General features: G+C 34.1%; 1 protein-coding gene across 2 annotated transcripts in view; it reads left to right on the plus strand.

Annotated features, from left to right (window-relative positions):
• LOC133528679 (cell adhesion molecule Dscam2-like) overlaps positions 1 to 20,891 on the plus strand; it is a 157,867-nt gene that overhangs the window by 83,809 nt on the left and 53,167 nt on the right. For both annotated transcript variants that reach the window (XM_061866145.1, XM_061866144.1), the window contains 2 exons: positions 7,525 to 7,600; positions 17,238 to 17,326. In XM_061866145.1, coding sequence (XP_061722129.1) covers positions 7,525 to 7,600; positions 17,238 to 17,326 — 165 coding nt within the window. The remainder of the gene's footprint in view (positions 1 to 7,524; positions 7,601 to 17,237; positions 17,327 to 20,891) is intronic.

Below are 20,891 nucleotides of genomic sequence, written 5' to 3' on the forward strand. Positions count from 1 at the left end.
TTTTTTTTAGATTTTTCATTCTGTTATTTTAGAAGTTACAGGGGGGGGACACACATTTTTTCACTTTGGAAGTGTCTCTCGCGCAAACTATTCAGTTTAGAAAAAAATGATATTAGAAACCTAAATATCATTTTTGAAGACCTATCCATAGATACCCCACACGTATGGGTTTGATGAAAAAATTTTTTTTTTTAAATTTTTATGACGTTTAAAAAAAAAACTACTTACTAGATCTCGTTCGAACCAATTTTCGGTGAAAGTTTGCATGGCAATGTATATCATATATTTTTTTTAGATTTTTCATTCTGTTATTTTAGAAGTTACGGGGGGGGGGGGACACTTTTTACCACTTTGGAAGTGTCTCTCGCGCAAACTTTTCAGTTTAGAAAAAAATGATATTAGAAACCTCAATATCATTTTTAAAGACCTATCCATAGATACCCCACACGTATGAGTTTGATGAAAAAAGATTTTTTGAGTTTCAGTTCTAAGTATGGGGAACCCCCAAAATTTATTGTTTTTTTTCTATTTTTGTGTGAACATCATAATGCGGTTCATAGAATACATCTACTTACCAAGTTTGAACAGTATAGCTTTTATAGTTTCGGAAAAAAGTGGCTGTGACAGAATCGGACAGACAGACGGACATGACGAATCTATAAGGGTTCCGTTTTTTGCCATTTGGCTACGGAACCCTAAAAAGGACTATCAATTTTATTTATTTATTTAATTTTTATCGCATAAAAGAAAAACTTATCGTACAAAAGGCGAACTTAATGCCAAAAAGCATTCTCTACCAACCAACATATATGTATTTCGTGTCTTGTAAATTATTGTAAATTTCTGAAAATTTTCGAAAGCTTCTCAAGTTCCAAGGACTTTTCACAAAAATTAAGTCGAGTCTTAAAGGTGAGGTGAGGACTCCAAAAACTCGAGTCGTGACCAACACTATCTGTGACGGAACAAATGCGCGGAGGACGCAGGAACGACAGTCCGTTTCTCATTGTTTTACGTGTCACAATGTTGCTACGTTCAAGCCTCGCCATTATTTATTCCTCCGGACCACAAATAATTGAACAGCCGCAAAGGTCCAAACTTTCTTCCTACTATTAGGGCACGAATTAAATAACACTACACAATTCCTGATATTAAGATGGAGTAAAGTTCTCCCACGTTTACGTTACGTAATTTCGAAAATTGTGCTGGAGACATTTTATCTCAATTTTCCAGCTCCCTGATAGCTCGTGTAACACTTATATAAGTTTTCTGAGAAGTTCGTGGTTAGCTGGTAAGATATTTATCATTTTTACCAAAAATATTTTATACCATGCATAAAACCAAATTATAAAATACTTGCAGTCATTTGTTTTACAATGGGGCAAAGTTATTGTTTAACCGCTCGTGCCCATATTGATACCCGAGCAAGAGAATGATTCCAAAATTGAAAAATCGAATCTTGAGCGTTGCTAGGGTTTTAAGTCGCGAGGGTTAAACAAATTTAGCCACAGAGTGAAACACAAAAATTTTCATCACACGAACACAAGGAAAACACTAACTGTAAAATATCAAATAAAATCAAAACAAATAAATTCAAAATAAAATATAAAAGTCAATTCTACCAGCCATCATAAGGAAACAACTCAAATTTTGATTATTTTGCCCCACATGTGGATAAAATGCGACTTTCTCATTAGTTTTTGAACAATCAAGAGAGCCTTTACTAGCTGGTGTGCTGGTGAAAAAGTTTTTATCACGTTTATGCCTCATTTAGCGCTCGTATAAAACTGTAACAATCCGTCATAACAATGCAATAAAGCAATTAAGCAGCACACAAACACACGTGTAGCATAAAGAGAAAAGCTCTCGTTTGCATTTTTTCTCTCCGTCCCTGTTTTGTCTATTTATGAGTTTCCCTAGTTTTCAAAGGGAGAGATATTGCGCGCCGAGCTCGTATTTGAGCAACAAGAGTGTAATTTCCGCAGGTTTTGTCTTACGGCAACACATTCCACAAATGGAAAGACGTCGACATTCAAAAGGGGGGTGTTGAATTTTTGAAATGGCCGCTAGTGGACGGTAGCTTCGGAAAAACTCGACCCTGCGTTGCCTATTAATGGCCTTTAAAAGCGCAAGGTTCCACTTTGTTACCCGCAATTTAAGGAAATATGTATGCTACTATCTCAGGGGACCAAGACCTTTTTTGAAAAATAATTATCTGTGTGCTTTCACCTTGATCTTGCTTAGCTTTTGCATGGAAAATACGAATTAAACATGGCATTAACATTAGCGGCAAATAATCTATCACATTTTTTCAGATACATTATGCATAAGTTTTTTTATGATTTCTCAAAAACGGCTCTAACGAATTTTGATATTTTTAATATAGAGGCGTATGAAAACGACAAGTCGATTAAATTAGGGTTCGTTTTAAAATAATTAGTTTGCACGAGTTTTCACGGTAGCCCGATGGGTATTCAAATGTAAAGTAATGATGCGATTTAATTTTCAAATAATAGGCTCACGAGGGCAAAAAATCTATCCATCTAGGTTTTATTGTTAGTAGAACTCACTTTTGAGTGTTTTTAAATAAAAAATAAAAACTATATTTATAACATTCATTCAATTGGTGTTACTTCGGACGTAACAGTGGGACGTAAGTATAAAATATATGGTCGTAATTATGATATAAACATGATATAATGTCTAATTTCAAAAATTTTCAAATGACTGCCTGCAAAAAATAGCAATATGATAGATAGATATTGCTGCTACTGTATATGTATACTACTTAGCTTCTACCCACAACGAATGATGATAATGATTAATGAAAACACTTTTCACCTGACTGATTCCGGCCACAGCGACTGCATTATATGCCTTAGGAACTAAGCTGCGGTGGCAGCATGGTTGCATTTTTATCACCTGTCACTATGCCTGTCACTTTCGCACTTACATACTTGTTAGAACGTGATAGGCTTGGTGGCAGCTGGTCGCTGGTCTACTAGCTCGTGCGTCTGCAGTACTCGTCCGCATCGAAGGCATGACAAGACTCTGTCAACGCAGTGATAGGTTAAGGCTATAGGTATAGGGACGTCAATTTGTGCCAACCCTAATAATTGCTCGGAGGAATGCTGAGGCGAACGGAGCCGGGAAAAACCGAAAGGAGGAGTGTCGCCCCACTGCCGTCGCGTCGTTCATTTCAACCTTCGTGTTGACTGGACATCGACCGTGATCGACTAACTGACTGATAAATATAATATTTTAGAATGACAGAATTTTCAATTCTAAACCGACATGAAATACAGCCGTTTATAACCTGACAGTGGATGCGGTTGCAAAAATGCCTTGTTTTATAAATGAATTTCTAGACGCTTGGCAACTCTCAATTTTAAAAAATCCAGTGTAGCTTACGTTATATTTCTCAAGTAGGTAGGTATAAGGTTTTTACACACAATTCAAACAACTGCAAACAATATCCTAAATTTGGAGCAATTTCGCTGTAGTTGTAGTCATTTGGCCGCGATTACCCGCAGCTCGCGGAGACGAGAGACATTGAAACTATTTTGTACTCTGAGCTCCCTTGTAGCCGACTTATTGCGAAACTTTAACTGTTTCGCTGTGTTCCTTGTTAAGTTTAATGCGCAAACAATGCGTATTTATGAAGTGTTTGGTAACATAATCGTTTGATTCAACGTACCTAATGGAAATGATAATGGTTTTAATCAAAAATGTTACTGTTTTTTGTCAGAGACTAGTAAATATTAAAGACGGAGAACCTATATACAACACCGCGCTCCTAGCGTGCGTTTTTACTATTTTTGTACGTATAAAATATGTCACTTACTGCTATGAGTATATGAAAAAGATCAGAAGATCTTATGTCGTGGCACCATCTTATTATAATATTTTAAAACCATTATCGAGGGCATAGAATTCAATGCAATAAATAAGTATCTTTCATACTTTTAAGACTATAAATTCGGTCAAGTCCAATTTTACTTAAACTTGAATAACTAAAACTTGAATTGGCCTGCGTGATCCTTAAAGCAGGTAACATTGAAGCGGACTTTTTCTGCCGTAAAATGACGTCGGTTATTAATTCAAACTTACGTCGAAACCACGTCGAAACTGAAATTAACCCGAATCAACCGAACGTCACTGTCAGTTACATGATTTATATTACCTCGCAGGTAATAATTAAAGAAAGTTCAGTGTTTGGATTGTAATCTATGTGAGCATATTTTTTTTATATTACGCGCCCCTCCAAAGTCCGTTGGACGCTATTTCAAGACGCAAGTCTGGCAGATTTGCCCTAAAGCCCAGTAAGCCCGGGCCTAGGGTGGCCAGATATTAGGAGCGGCAGCTACTACTTACCACGGTATCTGCGGCCAGCGGCAGCTACTACTTGCCTGGGGCGGTCAAGACTGCAAATCCGCCACTGGATGCAACACACACAAATACTATAAATGTCGCTACTTTTGCCGTGTGTGCCTTGCATCTCGGTATAAGTTTTTTTAATCTGTGAGTAGGCGCCCTTGATAGGGGAGCGCAGTTTAAAAATGGTTTATTTCTACCTTTCTTGTTCACTTATTTTTCTTGTAAAATTATCACTACACCTTATAAAACAAAGTCCTCCGCCGCATCTGTTTGTGTGTATTTATGTTCGCGATAAACTCAAAAACGACTGATCAGATTTTCATGCGGTTTTCACCATTCAATAGAGTGATTATTGGGGAAGGTTTAGGAAAATAATTTGTTTGTGGTACCGCTGCAAAGCCCGGGCGAGCAGCTAGTTAGCCATAAGCTAGTGCGTGGTGCTGGTTTTCATTACCCATTACAAACATATTATTTTAGTATAAGCACTGAAAATGATACGTTAATCGAGAATAACATTTATCTTCATTACGCTCCACCAAACTCCGTGAATTTATAATCAAGTGAACTACAGCACAGTTAAACAATACGTTAACAGAAACAGTTCCCGAACGTTGTGTATTCAAGGAAGGCGGAGGCTCGACGCTGCATCGCACAACGGATCTCAAAGCTTTGAGGGGATGAGACATTGCGATTCATTCTCGCATTTAAAAGCAAGACTGTAATTTTGCAGGCCTTTGTCTCGGTCCCGCGGCACGCAGGGAAATATGCGCATTCAGAAGGGATTTTTATCGTTTTTCAAGTGGCGCGCTTTAGTTGTGTGCGGAGGTAATCTGTCCCGGCGAATGTAAATCTGCTGAATGTCGCCTGTTGTCGTAAGAAAATACGCGGTGTGTTTTAAAACGGCATTCGAATTTATGTGAAACGAATGTTTGTTTGGGTAGCACGGGAGCTGTGCCCTTCAATGGAAAATGTACCCAGCAGTGGAAGATACATAAGGTGATTCATAAGTCGTGATCAGAAATATATATGTGTTTCTTAAAAATAAACCTAAATTGTTACTGTTGAATAAAGCTTATTACAACATTGACGACTTTATAAGTATACGGTAGGTAGGACCATTGTTCCAGCACCGTACCTGTATATTATAATTGCAATAATGTTACATTTATAATCTAATAATCATACCTATATTAAACGGCATGTAATTGTATCTTTTTCTTTTATTTACCAATAAAGTACTGTATTACTTAACTCTATATGTTTAGTATAAACAACGTAAGATTATTCTAAATCTGCAAACGTATTTTGTTATAACTAATTATATGTTTAACTCGCATTTACCGAGTCTTATGGTAACCCTACTTGTTACATAGAACGGTCATGGACTCATGGCATATTATTCAAATTATTCAATTCAACCTCTTTGTGTTTGCTGGCTGTAAACGTTAAAAAAGTAATATTGACAATGACAAATTTCATAAGTCATACGACTAACATTATGTAGTTTACATTCCCATTTAGTCACGTGATTAGTAGGGTGACGATGGATGTTGATAAATAGGGATATTTTATTATTATTGGTAATTAATTAAAGAGCTAATTAATTGTCATTTAAATTAGTGCTCCGCGTTAGTTTAAGGGAGCTTTATCATTAACTGTGATTAGTGTTCACGACTTAAAAATCAGCCTGTAGTCAGCTACGTGCTGACCAAGGATAACTATTTGTCATTCCTGATGAGGGTTTGCATCGCAAGTATGCAAATGCATACGCATATATCACGCGTTTAACACCTCTGGAGTTGCGGGCGTCCACAGGCTACGTAGTCTGCCTAACATAAGACGAGCAGTATGCTTGTTTGCCACTGACGTGGTTTAAAAAAAGAGATATGTGAATCTGGTCAGTTAGTCTTAAACCTACTCGTATACCAGGTTAGAACCAAAAGCAAATTTAACTTTTGTATGTACACTCGTGACATCCACGACATTCTTTTTTAAATTATATATTACCTTCACACGTTTTATGTTGTAGATAAGAGGTAAAAGGCACAGTATAATATTACGAAAGAGATGCCAGAAATATATATTTCCCTGAAGGTAGTCTTCCCCGCGACTCGGTGAATAGTGGGCCTTTTGACAATCATGAATCTTTCCATGCCACGGAATGAAGTATGAGTTGTTTGCCCCTTACATATTTCATGAATATCGTTTGTTTTGTATTAAATTTACACATCATCTTTATTTTTCGATGTAGTTTAATAGTTTTTGATTGTACCTCAATATACCTAGTTGTTTTAATATTGGCAATTAAAAGCATTCCTTACACTTTAAAGATTATCGTTTATATACATATTATAAAACTTTTGTAAAACGTTTTTATAAAACGTTTCATTTGTCATCTCAAACAAAAACACTATCTATTCCCAAGAAAAAGCCCTCTACGATGATGAGATTATTCGTAAATGATAAGTAAATCCAATTGGATTAATTAATGATCTGAATTCCAAATTGGCGAAAATCATATGCATCCAGTTTTATTTTCCGGGCCGGCAAGTTTATGCAATGCAACGTGTGGCGCGGTTGGCACTAGGTCACTGCACTCTTGGAAAGTTCACAGTATTGATTTTATTGGGCATGCCCGAAAATATAAATGAAATGTGCCTTCGGGATGACGCTGTGCGTGTGTTGGATGTAACTGTGTCAGTCAGGATGTAGGCACTTGAACCGTTTGATTTAATGGTTTTATAAAACCACAGAGTAGCTCGTGACCGGTTTCTATTAAAGCGTGTTGGTAGATGGAAAGCTGGACGCTTAACAAAATATTTTGTTAAATGGAATCTAGCTTTTTAAAGTAAATTTAGAGAGTGTTTTAGTAGGGATAGTTAAATGTCGCAGATTATGAAAGTGATTGCTTTCATTTTTGTGCGTCTTAATACGTTCACTGCAGCAGGTCGAACTAAATGTGCTGAATTGTCCTGATAACTTGCCGCTACGGAAGTGTTAATTCTCACCACAAAGTTAGATAATAATCATTTTATTTAGAATAATCCTTTGAAAATATAATTCTTTATTACTAGTATTACTACTATTTTGTCTACTGTGTTTGAAAAAGCTCTTACGTAAAATATCTAATGTAATGATTATGTTCTGCAGGTCTCTCCCAGCTTACAAAGAAAGGCAGTTATAAAAGAAGAGAGCTGCATAAATGCATTATTATCCAACTGAAGGAGTAAGTACGCTTTAAACTATCATAAGTTACAACAATGCTGTAAGCCCTAGTGCTATTATTCTACAAACAACATTGTAAGTTTCTGTATGAAAGTCACTTGACCTGGGAACTACTACTAGTTAAGGGAAAATGTGTCTAGAGGTGTTTGTATTAGCTCGTAAAGTCGTGCGGCGTCGGTGGCGACATCGTTACGTAATTAGACGGGGCCGCGGGCGTCGACCCCGCTCGACTTTGACCCACTTCTTACCCTAATTTTCGCGTCTCACCCCGTAGACAACTTTATCTGTTGTGCCCTGCCGGCGTCTCATCCTCCTTATTGCTGTGACCGCGTTGCGCAAAATAGAACGAGGTTTTAGATTTTATGTTACAGCTACTGTTAGCCACAATATTGAGATTTACAAAGTATACTTTAAAAAATACAGATATTATATTCTGCAAAAAGTTCATTTGATCCATTAAGTAATTTACTATATTTATTTTAAAAAAAGATTTAAGAAAAAAAGTAACCATTAGTAGCGCGGGAAAAAAATTATTTACACTCGTGCCGTGAATATTTCATTAACTTTCTATCCAAGATTCGTAAAAGCTTCGATCATCTTTTATCGTAGGTAATAGAGACCTCAGATTAACTTGATATCTTAGTTGATAGGGCTTCAAACCAAGTTTGCGAATCGGGATTATCCGTTCACTGCGAGCCATGTCGAAATCATGTTCATCATCTAGATTAACGTTACCCTATTAGATTAGGTTTCCGATTAAAAACAGTTGGAGGAGTCGCCGACGTCCGACCCGGCGAGAAGTACTATAGATTAGGTAGGTATTAAGGCCGCTAAAATGGCAACACAATTTTGAAGTTAAATTTCGAATTTTAAGTTATCACGCGTATTTTTGCCCGAACCAAACTGTCAAACTTGGTTGCAGGTACAGTAAATATTAAAAGCAGCGGATCAGATCGACTATGTGTCAAAAGCATATGTTTCTCTAATAAATAAATAAATAACAATAAATATTATAGGGACATTATTACACATATTGACTAAGTCCCACGGTAAGCCAAGAAGGCTTGTGTTGTGGGTACTCAGACAACGATTTATATAATATAAAAATACTTAAATACATATAACACATCCATGGCTCAGGAACAAAGATTTGTGCTCGTCACACAAATAAATGCTCTTACCGGGATTCGAACCCAGGACCATCGGCTTCTTAGGCAGGGTATCCCTAGGCCAGATCGATCGTCAAAATCTAATTGCCAAAGTATTTTAGGATACCAATTATTTTTGGCGCGTTGTTTCATGTGCAACTGAACATTCTAACCACTTGAGAAGATAAGATTAATAGGCGTATTTAAAAATCAAATTCAAATTTAAGTACGTCTGATACCTTAAATGTATTATCACTCCCAAGCGAAGACGAATCTTAACTGTTGAATTAAAAAAAAAGTTAAGTAGTTAAAAACTGTAATAGTATTACTTCAATTGATTCCATAGTGTTACGAAAATTAACTTGTTTTTATTCAAGTTACATGCAAGCAAGTGTGTGACTTTAGCTGTAAATTTACAGGTGTATGAAATAAATACAATACAATCTAAGTAGATAATTATCTTAAAACAATGGATTCAATTAAGACTAATAACAGTTCTTAACTACGTCTTTTTTTGCAATTCTCCTAAATGATATTCATTTAAATAGGGCATGCCACAGAATAATAATTGGACATTAATTCTGTCACGCGTTATCGTATTGTAATTTGTGCATTACAATTCAAACAATTTACCTATAATGGTTAATATACCATTCCACTAGTTTACGTTCACCCGGTTACCTTTATCCAATTTGTTGCACGTTGAAATGCTAACAGTATGTAATTAATACTATTAAATACACGGTACATTTGTAGCTATGCGACAGAAATACGACTATTTTACGGTAGGCGACTCTTGTTGTTCGAAACCTATTTCAATTACAACTGCCAAATCGTGTTTCGGTCGCTTGGCACTCCAAAACCATGCAGGGTGACACTTCGAACTTTAGAAATTACAACTTGATTTATTATTGATTATGATACGAACATGACACGACTCTCAGTGCATTTCACGGACACTAATAAGCACGAGTGAGAAATACTGCAAGTCGAGAATAGTTGGTATCATATCAAACACAAGTTTGTTTGGATTTTTAAACCTCGGATAGACCTCCTGAATCTGACTGCATGTCAATTTGCCGCTTATGATTGGGTAGTGCGTTTCGTTAGATAGGCACGTTATTGAGAACCGTGTCCTATTGAATACCTGAATCAAACTATGAAAACAGGTTTTATCATCAATACCCTAGTTTACACTCATACTAATTACGGGGCAAATCTTGTTGTAATTAGTGACATAAGTACTGCACAAGTCATCAGTGTTGATTGCAACAAAAAATGCGTATAATTAGTACGAGGGTGAATAGAACTAGGGTACCGACATGATATAAACAAAGCAATATTATGACGCAAAAATTCTATTCACAATTTAAAGCGCAGAATGTTTAAACAAACTTAAAATGCTTGTGGTAATTTATCAGTACTATAGTAGTATTGATGTATAGTTGTAGTTAATAATGAAGTGTAAAAAGCCTCGAACTGTTTGAGTGTTGTTGCACACCTGTTATTGGTGCATAGATATTATATGTGTCCACTATACTTGTTACTTTACTAGCTTTGTTTATGCACTATTGGGGTGTCTTATAAAAAAAATAGTTATTACTTAGCTACAAAGATACCTAAAGTAGAATGAAGGCACTTTACGGAGACATATGTTTTGTTGCGTTTAACTGGATTAACGATTGCTAGTGCTTGATCATAGAAATAGAATAGAAAAATATTTATTTCTAATAAAAACGAATATAAAAACAACAAAGTAATAACAACAAGTACACCAAATAGGATGCCGTTCAGCATAAGCCATGTCTATTAGACACGGCACTGTCCTAACCTAACATAAAAAAATTCACTGACAAACATTTATTTATGAATATATCCGCTTACTTATGAACTTCTCGTTGGGTTACGAGTAAATACTTTTTAAAGTTGTGCTTTAAAGAGGTATGTATTTAATCATAAGCATTAATCCGCTGAACAGAGCTGGTTCACTTACCTGTACTAACAATGGCATTGTATTACTCGTGTTATAATCCTATTATCTGCTTTTGTTCTCGTAGCCGCCAACCAGTTACTTACAAAATAATTTCAAAGTACATTGCATGTGTATTGAATTTTTAACCTTATTCCTTGTTGAATGGTATTAAAACATAATATCTTATTCAATCTTTTGTGAAGTCAGATCCACCTTAGCCACGACAGGGACGTATTTTGGTGTTAAATAAAATATATAGAAATAAAAAGTATATTTATACTTTTTATCTTACTACTTTCTATATTTATAAGTGATATACCACTACACTACTTCAGCTATTAAATTTACAGCTTATTTTCGACTAATAAAGGTGTCTCAGTATTGTAATATCTGTGATTAAGCTATAACAAATTATATAAAAGTACCTGTACAAAGGTGTATATGCGTCGCTTAAATGGACCAGTAATTTAGAGGTTAGATACTTGTTTAGTGGGTATACCCATGCAAAGCTAGTCTGGCTAGCCAAATATTGTTGACAGATTTTTCTTTGTTGTATCACCAATTGTCTATGATTTAAAAAAAAACTTAAAGGCTGTTGTCAATTTATGTCATTCATTCAAATTGTATTCAGGTTATGGGGGACAATAAGTTAATACTTAACTGTAGTTTGTTCTGTACATAGTGTAGTGTTCATATTGTTTAATAGTTGTATGTAGTCTATTAGTTAGTCGTAATTTGTATTTCTTTGCAGATCGGATACTCCACCGAACACTGTCTATGACCGTAATAAGATTCATATACTAGCCGTGTCTTATCCAACCTCGACATTGGCAGAATCATCAACACCTTGATGGAGCCATAACACGAAAAATTGATTGAGGTTATGGGGGGTTTATTTTCAATAATATTAATAATGACTATACCGAGTGGGGTCCGCAAACTATTACGACAATGCTCGTAAATAATTGCGACAATGTGCGAAAATGACGTGAAGCGTTGTTTAACGAAAAACTGCTATGTTTATAAGTCGTAAACAATTTAGTAGGTTGGTGCTCTATTACTATTTTGATACTTTAAGCACTAGTTCTATCATTTGCCTATAACTTTAATTAAGTTCGTGAATTTATTAATTACTGAATCTCATGAACAGGACAAGTGTGTAAAGAAACGGATAAACTAGAAGTTCTGGAAAATATCAATAAAATCCAAACATTGGAACGTAACGAGTTACTGAAAACCAATATTTAGAAGAAATTTGTGGAGTGAAGTGACTGGTCAGTAGTAATTTGATTTAACAATATAAAATATATAAAAATATCTTGGCGAAACATGTCTATATATGTCTTTGTATTTTACATAGTGGTAGAAATTATGTGGGCTGACTTTGAGTGCACGTCAACGTATATTTAACTGATTTCCTTAGGTACCTTACATGTGCACAGAAAATCAAAAATATGTTCTAGTATCAAAACTATAATTCCTACTATACAGAGGTGACCAGCCCAAGCTTTTTTAATTTCCCGCCAAAATTTGTGTAATATTTCGGTAGCCAGACTCTAGATTCAACGGGCAAACCAATAGATAACAAGTGTTCTATGGTTTTACAAGAAATACGTTTTTGCCCGAACAAGTTTAAAATTGCAAATAACCGTTTGAGTAAAGCAGAATCGCAATAAAACTTCTCTTGGCGACGACGAACTTCGTCATATTCTAGTGTTCGACAGGCGAACTTGCCTGAATACATATACTTTGACGTTTCAACAACTCAATCTATTGGATTGAATAGAAATCATATCTGGAACTCAGACCATTCTACTTACAGTTGGGGAAATACGAGTATTATATAATCACTGAGTAAACTATGGAATTAGTTTGCATGCCAAACGTTCTGTCAAGATTTCTGTGGACCAGTATAACGTATAATTAAGTGTAAACAAATATAAATTGTAATTATGTAACAAACGTATTTCTTTGATAAATAATTACGATATTTACTTATTTGTTTACACTCAAGAGGGAATTACTCGTTTATACAAAAAAAGATAATGTTTTTCCACTTCAAAATATTCTCCATTCTCCATGATTTTATTTTTTAACATGCTAAATGATAATACGCAATGAAAAACGAGGTTTATATGTTTTAGTTTTATTCAAAATTTGTGAAACAAACATTTTTTTTTTCAATAAAAGCGAGACCTATAATAAATCTACTACATAATTATGCTAAATAAAGCGATTAACATCAAAAAGTGATTTGTTAAGATTTAGTTAGTGGAAAGCGTTTTCTTTCGAAATGGAATTTCATACAAAAAGTACCGTTAGTTCGTTAGGATCGCAAAGCTATTCTTCCCTTTTAATTATACGTTTTATAGTTAATTGTAAACGCATATAAATTGTAATTATGATGATCCAAGCTTTTAAGAATCTTGGATATAAAGTTAATGAGGTATTTAGGTTAGGGAGGTGAAAACTCTCTTCAGTGTAAAAACATTTTTATCACGTCAGCTCGAACAATGGTAACTGCTGCTTAAAAACAGTGAGCAAAATCGCATTTTACTCACTGAGCGAGACAAAATAACATTCAAGTGACCTTTATATTTGAATGTCATTTAAACGTGCGGGGCCTAATACAAGTTCGAAGTATTTGGATTCTATTGTCTTTGTCCCTTTCACGTCATTAGCAAAAAGAAAGAGACAAAAAAGTGCATACGTAATTCAACGGTATATTGACGGTTTATAATAGACAACCGAAATAAGTCAGACCGCATCGTTCCAAAACACCCTACGAGTCTTCATTCGTAATAATTAATTAATGAAATAAAAGTTTAAACTTTAATAAAATCACCATATTTTACGTATTTTATTATACAATCAAAATAATGAACTTATACAGATTTAAGCAATTGTTACGCAGTAAATAATTCTACTTAACTACTTTTAACGATCTCTACTATAGTTAACAAATAGTAGTATTCGCAATTCGGACCGTATCTTTCAAAGGTTTTTTTTTAAGTTGTCCGATTCAACTGTCAATTGATGTTCGTTAATTCATTATTTTCGTATTATTTTATTGAAATTTCGTTCGTTTTGTTTTATTGCGGTAATTAAAGTTAATTGTTAGAATGCCTTCAGAAAACATGAGTGAAATAGTGATCCGTCCGTCTAGATTACATTTTTTCAGGTTGTATTTTTTGATGGCTGACTGACGTGAAAATTTTTGTGTACTACACGAGATCAAAGTTATTTACATCTCGTGCGCGTGCGTTGCAACGCTCAAGATTCTAAATTAGATTTATTATTATAGAATCTTTCGCTTTCACGGGACTCAAAACAAGCACTCGAAGAAATATCAAACTTTGCTCTCTTGTTGTACAAATAACTATTTCCCGCGCTACTAATGGTTACTTTGTTTTTTAACTCTTTCATTCTATAAATAGTAATTTACGTTATGAAGATAACGAATTTTTTGCAGATTATAATAGTTTGTCTGTATTTATTTAAAATTTACTTTGTAAATCTCAATATTGTGACTAACAAACAGCAAGTTAATCTAAAACGTCGTTTTATTAATTACATACAACGTAGGTATTCATATTTACAGCGACTTTTTTATTTACATGCAGAAAAGGAAATAAACTACAAAAACATTGGTTTCGTGGCGTGGGTTTGATTTGTATGTAGGAGAGATGATTGTGTTTTCTTCTATTTTATAGTTGTCTTTAGCCGTACACCTACTTACTGTTGAACTGTCACGTTTCGGTGCTAGATATAGATGATTATTATAGTAGAAAAATAGAGCAGGAGTATTTTTACAAGTTAAAGTTATATACGGTGTTATCGCTAACTAGTGATGATTGTCTTCCATGAAACATTTAGAAAGCGGAATATACAAAATCTATCAATGTTTGTCAGCGTCGCCAACATACTAATTTTATAACTTATTAAAGTACTTAAGTATAATATTAAGTTGGAAAAGCTACAGGAATTCTAATAATGATGACCCATTGAAAAAAATGACACAGTTTCCTCATGCGGATGGTCAAAAGAATTTAATTTCAAGTAGCGAATTGGATAGTAGGTCGGCCTCCTATATAAATTGTCTCTCGATTCATTTTTTGGCGAGAAAATATTTCCACGGCGTCCCATTTTTTGTGTCACTGAAACTCAATTTTAAATATCAAGCTATCGGTGCGGTAGTAAGGTTTTCCTTTTGCTTGATACAATCTACAAAAGCGGAGACGCGATATTCGATGGCACACAAAAGGTTATATGCTATAACATAGTTTATGGAACATTGGACTTGAGGAGTCTGTTTTATGTAGTATTCCTACGGGAAAAAGAGCAACATGTTACAAAGAAGTATAATATATGCAATTGTAAATTGTTGTTTTGTTTTCATATCATATCGTATTGATATCATACCGTAGATTTTAAAGTTTTAAAATACACATACTTATATAGTCACCTCACTGGCTAAAAATGACACGTATTTTAAAGCAGCAAATATTTTGTTACAACTACGACTGATTCATAAATAACAAGGCAATTGAACTAAAAAATAATTCATTTATTAAAATTTGTTGATTAAAAATTGATTTGATTTCGAGTAAAAATCATACTCTTACGAACAATATAATATTATGTAAAAAATAAATTTAGTAACAAAAGTATTAAACGTCGATATATTTGGAAGTTCTCCATTTAATACCTTCTCCGTTCTTTAACCAAAGCATATAAATGTATTTACCATCACGTACTGTTTCGTTTGTTCGAGTTTAATTTCCACCTGATCGAGATAAAGTCTCGTAATTAAATTATCGAGTGAGTTTGTGAGAATAATTATCCTTCTAATTATACAATACGGCCTCCGTTGATGTATGTCACTTTGTGTTTCCGTCGTTTGTTTCTTGCAATTAGCAAAATCGGCTGCTTACATTTACAAACCCACAAATCTCGTAATTCCGGAAAATGATCCTTATTTCATGTACATATTAGGTTTACAGTTGACCGATGTTAAACATACGACGTTAAGCAAGCGAGAATGTAGGCTTAGATTAAAAAGGAGACTGAGAAATAACCCAAGTTCATATTATTGAAGATCCTAATTGGCAGACTCCTTTGTTCAGGTACATCAAACAAGACCTCAATTACATCATAAGTATAATTCTCGATAGATAATAAAAGAATACAAACCCGTTATGTGATATAATAACGTCGAGGGAATTATAGTACATTACGATACAAGTGCGAAAAATAGGAAATTCGAAACGAGTGGCGATAAATTAAAACACGACCGAAGGGAGTGTTTTAAATCGACACGAGTTGCGAATTACCTATTCGCACATGTATCGTACAACGTTTTACAGTACATATGGCCCTTTAAATGTTCGACACAGTAACATAATATGCTACTTCTCGCACTAGTGCTATAAAGTAGCCCCATATGTACTGTAAATTATATTTTAATAATGTTATTGTTGGGACATGGACGCCTCGGCCGATACTTGATAGAGGTTAATGGGTAAATCATTTAATTATCATTTGGGTATCGGGGTTTCTATTCGAAAATAGGAGCGGAACATCACATTTCATGTTTAGCCTTTTCATTTATATTTAGAAGAAACTTCAAAATATTGTCAAAAAACTAGGTTAAGATAAAATTAGGTATGGTAGACATGTTTGCATTTATGTTTAAATGTAAAAATATTACAATTTATTTAGCAGTAAAAAATACTCTGAATTTTTTGGCTAGGTACATTGAACCTACACCTATGTAATTCTCGTTTTACATAAACAATTACAGATAGATGCCGTCTTACCACCGACATAAAGTAAATAGGTCGTGGCACACTAGGAAGGAACAATTCGTGACCTTTCGCAGCAACCGTCGCCTTTGATAGACAATGCCAATTCTGTTTCTATTCTGATCTAGTTATTACGTGGTTCTACATTGACGTAAATTTCCCTTAAAAGAAAATCCGATGGCAAAACTATAAACCAACTCGGGCATAATAATTACTGTAAAAATATATGACCACAAATGTTATTATACACTCACACAATAGATGGAAAACTTAGCTCTTTGTTTACTTGAAGTATGAAAGAGGTTGGCAGGGCACATATTAATATTAAATGTAGTGTTAGGAAGAAGCTCGTTACGAATTTGATCTTATTCTGGTTCTAAAATTAAATATAACATCCACAACATTAGGTGTCTGTGAAGTATTTATACCATGCGTGAAATGCTCTTTTTTAACCTTTTAACCGCTTAGAACTTTTCATCGAGTGTGCTCGTGTCACTACCGGTAGGAAGTTACGCGAAGTTTTATCTTATTCAACAGACTGCGGCGAAATGAGCTGGATATTGTATGTTTTATATATCAGACTACGGCGGTTAAAAGGTTATGATAGTGGTTATGATATCTTAAATGTGATTTAAATAAACCATGTAATTATTTATTACATTTTCCTTAAGAAACCAATGATATTTTTTTTTCAATGTAAACTTTGTTTTACAGATACCAGCAACTATTCAGAAATAGAACGCCGAAGGCGTACAGGATACATTATTCGAAAAAATCACTTTCTGAGAAACATAACAATAATGGTAAGTATTTTCCTTAAGGTACAAAGAAAAAATGTTGCCAAAAGAAATATCGTACATATTTTGATTTAACATCTAATATTTCAACTTAAATTTCAATTTCCTGTAATTCTCGCTCTTTGTGATCTTATTAGACAAAAATAATTGTAGGTACAAAAGGTAGGTAAAAAAATTACACACATTTTTACTCGGAATTCCTTTCACTGAACAAAGGGATAATGTCAGAGAAAAGCTTCCAGTCTCGGTTTGCGCTCCAAATATTATTTATGTTGTTCCTTATTTTACTAAATAACATATTCCTAAATAAAAACTTGAATATTTTTCTACAAAAGTATGGAATACTTTGATAAAGATAAATCTTTAACGTTTTATTTCGATGTTAGTAGCGCTACGACCGACGACGATGACCCTACCACGACGTAGTTAAGCGTAGCTCATTCGTTCTAATTCACTATTCGTTTTACTATAAATAATAAACAAAACAATCTTGTGATCCCTATTTCTCTTACATATATCAACAGAGAATGTTAACTAACAACCTAACAATAATATTATATTATTAAATGTACAGGGTAGGCATATCAGTACCCCTAGTGTAAATATTTTCGACAGCGAAACGTGACGTACGCGTTTGCGTTAAGTGTCATTTTGTATGAGATTTTTGACTTTCCAAAACGTCCCGCTTGGCGCGCTGTTCAAAAACCCATACAAAATGAGACTTAACGCAAACGCGTACGTCACGTTTCGCTATCGACTAAATTTACACTAGGGGTACTGAAGTATACAATTTTAACTATATTAAGTTCAAAGATTATTAAGTATTATTAAAAAAAAATATTCTGCAGGTTTGGCAAATACATGCGGAAAATAATGTCTGACAAATGTCCACCACTAACAGCAGGCAAATGTGAGCCCTTATAATCGCAATTTTCAACATATTTTCGCACATTTTCGGCGTCATCTTAGTCAATTTGTGTCGGATGGTCAGTTTTAACTGTTTATATTTCATCAGCTTGTTAGCATAGACACGTTATTTTAGATAACCCCACAGAAATAAGTCAGGAGTTTGGGTACCAATCGAGCAAACGACGTGTTTTTAACAACAAACATTTCTGAAAAAATGCTTGCTGCGAGAGGTCGACATTGGGCAGAAATTATTTTCCGTATATAAATGCTAACCCTGAATACTATATTTATGAAAAAATACTTCATAATTTTGGCTCTTAATATAGTTCAAATTTAATAACAAAGTGCCTCTTGCTTGCCCACCCTGTATAAGGCAAAATATACTGATTTCTAAGCATCGTTTATTTTTCCATTAACTGGAACATATTTCTTTACGGTCCTTTGGCTCCGGATATTATTCCGAGAAAACGTAATGAGACCAGATATTTAATAATATAGTATTTTGTCTTAATGAAAACTATATTTGATAATCATAAGATAGTTGAAAATATTTTTATACGAATATGAGTGTGTGTATGTGTGTGCTTATGTGAGTGTGTGGATGTGTGTGCATACAATTTCATAAAATGTAATACTGAGATTTTACAAACATACATACATATAATCACGCCTATTTCCCGGAGGTAGAGACGACGGATTTCCACTTGCTACGATCCTCTCTCGTTTCCTTCACTTTCATAACATTCCTCATACACGCTCGCCAGTTTAGGGTGCTCTTGACATGACCTTTCTTCAGGATTTCCCCGATTTGATCAGAGAAAGTCCGTCGAGTTCTACCCTTTTCAGCTGCCTCTTCTACTTCTTCCTTATACACTCTCTTTGTTAGCCTTCTTTGACTCATTTCGGTTAACCGGTTAACCGGTTACCCGGTAATTTGACCAATATTACAGTCGGTAAAATACCGGTAATTTCCAGCCGTAACCGGGAAATTACCGAACGTTGTATAGGCAAATAAAAATGTAACAACCTGTTGAATTAGCCCATCTATGTCTTCGTACTTACAAAAAAAAAACAATTACTACGGTTTACGATTACGAAGAGACACTTAAAATACTTACTTTTCTGCATCTTATGATCTCGTCAGAGTAGGAACTAGGAAGCAATGTTTTGTGACAAATGAGTGGTCGCTAATCCCTCGCCCTTTCCCTTCTCGCCACCCCTACCCGACCCGCCTTACTATGTTCAGTGTCCTTTGTTTTAGTCTGTAGTGTCCGACAAGTGTGGAATGCGAAAGAACATTTTCTACCGCTGGTTACTTGTGTTCAAGATATCGTTCACGAATGTCTAAGCAACGTTCTAATTAATCGCCTAGATATTTAACAAACGCAATTATTTTATGTATAATTGACAGAATGATCTGATGATGACATGTTCCTGACTCCTATCTTAAGAGCCTGGTAACGATTTTTGAGCAAAATTTTTAAATTAATGGATCTAAATAATAAGTATTGGTTTCTATTAGCCCGTTTTTTCATCTTGCCTTTTAATAATGAGGTCACAAGCGTGCGTCCCCGGTAATAGGTGACGATAAGGGATAGTTTTTAAAAATTCATCAAAAAATTATGGTAGTAAATTATACAAAATGATGTATAAGAACAGTTTCAGCAAATGTTGTAGATTGTTTAAGTATCAAAATTACGTTGAAATAAGTCAATTTTCAGAGAAATTGTCACTTGTTTTGAAGTATTTTCTGGAAAATTGATTTCGTCTAACTTTCATTTACACTACTTCAATTTATAGTAACAAAAATGTAGTTTATTAAAGTTGAAGTACAGGATATGTGTAATACAAAATTACCATTTTTAGCAGTCGAAACGAAATTTACAAATAAGATCGACAAAATCATTGCTTTACGCGCGTTTACCTAAACGTCCATCAGAAAAAAAAAACATTACTAATTAAGTGAGTCTGTTTAAAAAAATAATATTTATTATAATGAAAGATAACAAGACGTGCTAATAGAAACCAGTACTTGTTATTTTTAATAGTTAACAAAAGGTGTACAATTTCATGCGCTTAATCTATCTATTTGACATTTTTGCGAGTGTGCAATTTTAAAGTAACTAGTGCTAAAATGATATGAAACTAATCTTGCTGTTAAATATATATTTTTTCTTATATTTACTAGATTTTAATGAATTTTGATTACGGTTTTAGTTACTTTAATAACAATATTATATTGATAGATGTGTAAATGCAAACGTGTATGACATTTAAATGACGACTGTCACTCTTTAGTTATAATTTTTGTTACCCTTTGATTACGGCGATTTTTAAAGAATTAAAAAAGTTTAATGTTGCTTATTTAATGTACAAGTTCATTTCGCTTTGAAATGATACAGTATGTTTGATTTTTTAATTAATATGATTATCTTGTTTAATGTTTATAGTTGATTTTCATTATTTTGTTTTGTCGATGTTTCTATAACGTGCTGTTGATTATTTTTAAAGGTTACTGACGAAAATAAGGACACAATAAATAATAATGCAAAATCAATGTTTTTCATTTCATAAACGTATAACCGGTAATTTACCGGTTAACCGGTTAGTGGGACCTAGCGTCGGTAAATTACCGGTAATGAAAAACGCCCGGTTATTGCAT

The sequence above is a fragment of the Cydia pomonella genome, chromosome 19 (assembly GCF_033807575.1).
Source record: "Cydia pomonella isolate Wapato2018A chromosome 19, ilCydPomo1, whole genome shotgun sequence".
Classification (NCBI taxonomy): Eukaryota; Metazoa; Arthropoda; class Insecta; order Lepidoptera; family Tortricidae; genus Cydia; species Cydia pomonella.